Source organism: Wyeomyia smithii, chromosome 3 (genome assembly GCF_029784165.1).
Source record: "Wyeomyia smithii strain HCP4-BCI-WySm-NY-G18 chromosome 3, ASM2978416v1, whole genome shotgun sequence".
Taxonomy (NCBI): domain Eukaryota; kingdom Metazoa; phylum Arthropoda; class Insecta; order Diptera; family Culicidae; genus Wyeomyia; species Wyeomyia smithii.
In genome coordinates, this window is record NC_073696.1 from 210,982,589 (window position 1) to 210,990,113 (window position 7,525).

At 34.3% G+C, this 7,525-nt stretch overlaps 1 protein-coding gene across 1 annotated transcript; it reads right to left on the minus strand.

Moving 5' to 3' along the window:
• Positions 1-5,893: 5,893 nt before the first annotated feature.
• LOC129730155 (uncharacterized) lies at positions 5,894-6,909 on the minus strand. The gene is made up of 2 exons (XM_055689250.1): positions 6,280-6,909; positions 5,894-6,218 (listed from the first exon to the last, which is right to left on the minus strand). Exons 1-2 carry the CDS (start codon positions 6,892-6,894, stop codon positions 6,006-6,008), a joined length of 828 nt encoding a protein of 275 aa, XP_055545225.1. The 5' UTR covers positions 6,895-6,909; the 3' UTR covers positions 5,894-6,005.
• Positions 6,910-7,525: the final 616 nt, after the last annotated feature.

Genomic DNA, 7,525 nt, shown 5'->3' on the forward strand with positions numbered 1-7,525 from the left:
AAACTCCATTATCTCAGAAACTACACAACCGATTTGAACAAAATAGGTACCAAGTGAACGGGCTGTCGTTAAAACCCCTAAATAACGAATTTTATGATGATTGGATATGTAGTTCGAAGGTTATGAAAAGAAACGTGTTCAGAAAACTTTATCAAATTCACTCGTTTTGCCAATGATGGCATCACTGATTTCAACAATCTTAGTTTTAAATTGGAGGTTTAGTTGCTTTATTGGTACCCATTAATTTGATTATAACACTGGTTGACAAAATCGAAAAAAATGCTGCTCTAAAGCTCACAACACTGTGCTACAAATGGAAAAAAAATGCAAGAACTTCTGAAGTCACCTACTGTGGGTTGTAGGTCTTGTTGAGTGTAACATTCGCTCATACTAGAAATTTTCCAAACACCCTCAAAATCTGAAGTTATGGTCAAAATACGGTTTTTTGGACCTCAGTGCAAACAATTTTTTTTAACTCAGTCATTTCTTTTTTAACGATTTTCAATATTTAGGCAGTTTTGGAAAGAAAATGAATAGAGCTTTCAAAAGATTTACTGGTTTGTACTAATATCGCTAATACATGTTGAGTTATTTGAGTTTAAATATTAATTTTTAGATTTTTTCACGCAATTTTTCAATTTAATTTGAAATTTGCCACCTGTTTTTGTGAGAAAGATACTACAAATACACTAAACTTTTGAAATTATATTCAATGACGAAACAAACAAAAGTGGTTTTGTGAATTTCGGTGAATATTTGGCTGAGTTATATATTTTTTAAGAAAACCAGAATTTTTGGCTTCTATCCCACAATTATTTCGCGGTGCTACAAATGGTGAAAAAACACAAGAACTTTTGAAATGACCTACTGTAGGTTGTAGATCTTGTTGAGTGTAACATTCGCTCATACTAGAAATTTTACAAACACCCCCAAAATCTGAAGTTATGGTCCAAATACGGTTTTTTGGACCTCAGGTTAAACATTTTTTTTAACTCAGGCATTCCTCAACCGATTTTCAATATTGAGGCAGTTTTGTAAAGAAGATAAACAGGGCTTTCAAAACATTCACTGGTTTGTACTGATATCACTGAAACATGTTGAGTAATTTGAGTTTAAATATAATTATTTAGATTTTTTCACACAATTTTTTTGATGTGGGGTCTAAGAACTAAGTTTTGATCATTACAAAAAAACTGGTTTTCTTAAAAAACCTATAACTCAGCCAAATATTCACCGATTTTCACAAAACCACTTTTGTTTGATTCGTCATTGAATATTATTTCAAAATTTTATTGCATTTGTAGTATCTTTCTCACAAAAATAGGTGACAAATTTCAAGTTATGTTGAAAAATAGCATGTAAAAATCTAAAAAATTATATTTAAACTCAAATAACTCAACATGTTTAGTGATATTAGTAAAAACCTGTAAATGTTTTGAAAGCCCTGTTTATCTCCTTTACAAAACTGCCTAAATATTGAAAATCGGTTGAAGAATGACTGAGTTAAAAGAAATGTATGCCCTGAGGTCCAAAAAACCGTATTTTGACCATAACTTCAGATTTTGGAGGTATTTGGAAAATTTCTAGTATGAGCGAATGTTACACTCAACAAGACCTACAACCTACGGTAGGTCACTTCAAAAGTTCTTGTGTTTTTTCACCATTTGTAGCACCGCGAAATAATTGTGGGATAGAAGCCAAAAATTCTGGTTTGCTTAAAAAATATATAACTCAGCCAAATATTCACCGATTTTCACAAAACCACTTTTGTTTGATTCGTCATTGAATATAATTTCAAAAGTTTAGTGTATTTGTAGTATCTTTCTCACAAAAACAGGTGGCAAATTTCAAATTAAATTGAAAAATTGCGTGAAAAAAACTGAAAAATTATATTTAAACTGAAATAACTCAACATGTTTTAGTGATATTAGTACAAACTAGAAAATGTTTTGAAGGCTCTGTTTATCTTCTTTCCAAAACTGCCTCAATATTGAAAATCGGTCGAGAAATGACTGAGTTAAAAAAAAATTTATGCACTGAGGTCCAAAAACCGTATTTTGACCATGACTTCAGATTTTGGGGGTGTTTGGAAAATTTCTAGTATGAGCGAATGTTACACTCAACAAGACCTACAACCTACACTAGGTCACTTCAGAAGTTCTAAATCGCTGTAGCACAGTGTAATAGTTGCCCTAGAAAGAAAAAAATTCACAGGAAAAGCAATAATGTTTCATTTTTTCGTAGTTTGGCCTTCGGGGCAACACTTGTGATGACCAGTGTAATCGGACTTTTATTTTATCCATTATGTGTTATATTGTAAAAATATTGAAAATCTCTTCTTTCAAAGATTACACGACTTATTTAAAGAAAACAGGTGTCACAAATTCGGATTTCGGATTTCAAAATGAAGTATGAAGTTGATTCCTGGTCTCTGAGCATCATCCCGGGTACTGAAAAACTCACATTGGGTAATGTCTGCCCCTTTTAGAATGGTAGAAACCGGAAGCTACTGTCTAGAAATTTAAAATGGCGTCTGAAGATGATTTCTGGCCTCAGGGTATCATACCGCTTCCCCAAATCGTATTGGATGATATTTGTCACTTTAGGCTGTTGATCGGAAACTGTCGCCATCTTCGCCATAGAAATACCCAGATCAGGCAGTTCAGCAATTCTATGATGGATTTTATGATTTTATGATTATCATGCAAACAGAAATGGTCATCTGGATTGAAAATTGGGTTTTAGGTCGGATTCTGGCCACTGGGTATAATCCAGGTTTCAAGAACCCATATTGATTGGTATTTGGCCATTAATTGGATGCCTCTCAGAAACGATCAGTAATATCAACTGCGTTAAAGAATTTCAATTTCACTGATAAGATCATTCAAATTAATGTATAAGGAACAACATTTAATTCTACCTACATTATTTGAAATCTACTGACTAACGTTGACTTAAAGAATCTGAATATTTATAGGCAGTATACTGCCGTTCCAATCATACTGCCGTGGGCTGGGATTTTGACGTAAGCGCCAAATTTTCAAATTTCGTTTTTTCACGTATTACTATAGTATAGGTAGCCCACTTCGAGATGCTTGATACCGTTTTTAAAAATATTGAAAAATAGCTGAGAAATATCAAAAATAATAAGTGACGTTAGCGCCATTTCACATAGAAATGACGATGAGGTAGGAGTGCTGCGATGCTTCTGGAGCGATTTTGTGTTTCTGGCGCTTACGTCAAAACGCCAGCCCACGGCAGCATAGTAGTCCCATGTTTTACACAAATCTTATGCTTGGAACGGCAGTATATGAGTACAAATCGATTATACCACAATCAAAAACAAATTCGCATCATATAGTTGAAGGAATTTAATGTTATTTGCATGTATATGTATGTGTTAATTTATATTCATATCGTCGGTTTCGTGCAACACTGGCACAACTCAAAAAACATAGTTTCGAGAAAAACGCGTTTGAAAATTTGCGTCAAAAATCTATTTTTGGATTTTCAAGAAAACTTTGAAGTTTAAGATTACCAATCCTTATTTAACACCTTTTGGGCCTATTATGCACAGATTACGTGCTCACGTTGTCCAAGTTAAAACCTTATTTTTACTAACTTTATGGAGAAACTTTGATTTGTGCAGCAAAGGCACTTCTACTCATAACTCTGGAATTTTTGTGATTTTCGAAATGGGATTTCGTGTAATGAAACTTAACAGTATTTGGCATCGTTTGCCATCAAAAACTCAAAAATGCAAAGTTTTGAGTTGTGCCAGTGTTGCACGAAGCCAATGATATGTTAAATTTTAATTGTTCGGTATAGTTGTGCTGTTGGCTACCAAAAATTGTTTTGAATGAATAACAAATCCAGAAATTGTCGAACAACATATCCAAGACTTCAACCTTAGATTTTGCTTTTTCAACGACGGCCTTAGAGTCGGGGTAAGTAATGGGTGGACGTCTCCGCCTTCTTCCTCGTAATGCATCAAAGAAGCTGTCTGCGAACATAAATATGTGCCCAAGAATACTATAGAAAATTATCACTACTTCTAGGCAAAGTGGTTGCGAGTGAGACTGTTCTGCACTTATTTTGCTACTGGATGGCCTAAATAATCGCATATCGGTCTCTACTTTTTTTTTGCAATTTTCACAAAACATTGATTTTAGAACCGTAACGTCTTCAGCAAAGTTGTTTCATTAATTATTCTCCATGTTATAGAAGTTGCAATTCCATGATTAATCCACTCAACAGTGAGAATCGAGTTTTATTTTTCTCATTTTGGAATAAAAAAATCCACTTTGTTCAGCAAAGTTGTAGCAAATTTGAAAAGAAACAACTTTGTTGAAGACATCATACTTCTATCTATTTATTTGAATGGACTTTTATTGAGTTTTCTATATATAATTATTCTCCATTTTGTAGAAGTTAGAATTTTGTGATTATTCTACCTAATAGTGAGAAATGAGTTTTATTTTTCTCGTTTTTGCATATAAAAATCCACTTTGCTGAGTAAAGCTCTAGCACATTTTGTAAAAAACAACTTTGTCGAAGACACTATACTTGTATCTGGTCATTTAAATGAACTATTGTGAAGTTTTCTCTAGAATGCCCCTAAAACCATTTTTTTTAATATAACTTATTATAGTGATTTTCTAAAAGTTTTCAATGTTCTACAACAACTACAATAAAACACACAAGTTCACCGAAGAAAGATTATTTTTATCTCTCAAGTTTATTTAGTTATTAAAGATTTTTATTAAAATAATGCACTTATTTATTTACAAATATCTGCACAGGAGAGTGCGAGAGACAAATACCTATATATGGACTAAATGACGTTTTTCTTATACTTAAATATAGAAAATGTTTAATCTGCAGATATTTGCAGATTTTAAAGATATCTGTTAGTAAACTAGTGCATTGTTTCAATAAAAATCGTCAATAACCGATGAAATATGAGAGATAAAACTAAACTTTCTTGGATGAAATTGTGTGTTTTGTGATAATAAACAATAATGTAGAACATCGGAAAATTGTAGAAAATCACCACTAAATGTTATATTAAAAAATGATATTTAGTGGCCATCTGTAGAAACCTCCACAAAAGTCCATTAAAAAAGGCAGATAGAAGTATGAAAGCTTTGAAAAAGTTGTTCCTTATAAAATGTGCAACAACTTTGCCGAACAAAAAGAATTTTTATATGCAAAAATGAAACAAATAAAATTCGCTTCTCACTGTTAAGTGGATTAATCACAAAATTGCAACTTCTATAAAATGGAGAACAGTTAAAGGATCAACTTTCCTGGAGGCACAATGGCTCTAAAATCTAGTTTTTTGGGTCAAAATAATTTCGATCACGTTTTTGCAGCTTGGAAACAGTGTGCGACGGCTCTCAGGTCTAGTTGAAATAGATGGAAAAATGCGGGTGGCAATCTCTTTAAGATAAAACAAACTTTGGGTGGTCTCTTTTAAGGTCAAATTCTAATGCAATTCCCTTCTCGCTAAAATTTTTGCCACCGGGGACAACGGAGAGCAAAAAGATAAGCTTGGACTGGAAATATAAATTATGCAGAGGATAAGATAAAAGTGTTCCCAATGAGCATTATTTGCACAATAAATGTTGCTTCTGAAAAAACACGCCATTCGAGAGTGAAGCTCTGCTACCACAGGTTGGTAATGTTAGTTGGTAGGATTCGATTCGTTCTGAGCACATAATGGTAATTTTGATAAATATGCTATAAAAATGTTTTAAGCACATTTCCACTAAAAACTCAATTCTAGCTAATGTTTCATATGAGACAAAATTGCTATGCGAGGTAGTTTCTATGTAAAATAAACATTCTTACTCTTTTACCTCGTCGTTTTCGGTAATATTTAGCATACATATTGTAAGATATTAGAGGCTTTATTTTTCACATTTTATACGGTATTATAAATGGCTCTTCTTGCTGAGAAAAAAATATTAATTTATAAAATCGCGACTTTTGAATGGTTAACTTCAAGTGCACGTAAAACCGGTAAAGAACGGCTTCTTCGAAGCAGTTACGTTTGCCTTTATGATCTGAATCACCTCCTGTACGTCAGCAGTAATGAGCGAAACACATTCCTGATTCCTTTCATTGGCAGGCTGCGCGAAAACGTTCGGAACTCCACTCAGATTACTGATATTGTTTATGATGTTGCTTAATATTCTTGGTAAATCTGCAAAAAACTGTTACAGAACAAAGATTAATGTCATTGCGCAATCACACGACAACCGTTGATCCACGTACTTTCGTTATGCAGTCCCTTGAATTCGGAGAACAAAGATTCACCAGGGCAAGACTCCCATCTACGGCAGTTTTTGAATAGGCCATCAGCAGTTGAGTTGTTTCGGTTAACCCTCGGAAAAAAGGAATATTCGTCAAAAGGCACGCCCTCAAACGCCCAACCGAAATCCTAGGTTGTACTAAGTTGCCAGCATATTTTTCAGCACAATCTTGACTATACAGATCGTTCATAGCGTCCAGAATACTCCGTACAACGCCCTGCGCAGGCATCATTACGTTGTTGGTTGACGCTTGACGGAACTGATTGGTGACAGATCCAACGTATTCCGTGTACCATTCCGTGCTAGGCAGCTGATCCGTTGACAAATTGGCAGCTTCCGGATATATGCGTTGCAGGGCGATCAATGAGTGATTAATGTGCACTAACAATCCACTAATAGCATCCTGGGAAATTAGTTGATTCTCGACCATTGAAGTATTCATCGCTCTGGCGGCATCATTCAACTGTGCCAAACCGGACTGAATTGCAGCATAGTTTTGCTCCGTTAGTGTATACCAATCGAACGCCACGGTGAGCGAAACCGAAAGCAACAGAAGCCCAGTACTACGCCTAAACATTGTGAAAAATACAAGCTAATTTAAATGAATTATAGCGCATTTATGGAGCGTTCATATTTATACTACGAGAATCTTATTATTCCGGTTTGCACAGCTCTGTTTACTGGACGTCAACAAGCAAACGAGCCGTGCAAATGCGACCGAGACTATAGCTGTTTCAAGTTGATGTACTTTTGTGGATTAAAACTAACTTTTTCCAAACAATAACTAAGCTAGTCATTTTGCTGTATACTCTAAATGTTCGAGTATTGGCTGAAACTATGAGAAAAATCTTGAACAAAAATTTTAAAACCAAAATGGCGTTACTTTCACAAAATTCAGAGGAAAGGAATAAAAAAATATTAATACAGTCAGGTTTTTTTACGCAGTGTTTTTATACGCGGATTTTTTCACGAGGTATTTTTACTTAACCCGGTTTTTTTACGCGGATTTTTGAATTAACGCGGTTGTTTTCACGCGGATTTTTGAATTAACGCGGTTTTTTTACGCGATACCGCGCTAATTCAAAAAAATGTTCGCGAATTTCCAAATTACCGTGGGTTTGGAACCAGAAACGTTAAGTGTTTATCTAGTAAAAGACATAGTCCAAAAAATCATGCACTTATCTGTTTCAACTACAAAGTGGTAAGCT

What these genes read in the sequence shown, in the direction of transcription:
- LOC129730155 (XM_055689250.1), bottom strand. Translation starts at nt 6,894, where the DNA reads ATGTTTAGGCGTAGTACTGGGCTTCTGTTGCTTTCGGTTTCGCTCACC. An exon ending in CAAGGGACTGCATAACGAAA is followed by an intron (nt 6,219 to 6,279) that starts GTACGTGGATCA and finishes GTTCTGTAACAG; the next exon opens with TTTTTTGCAGATTTACCAAG.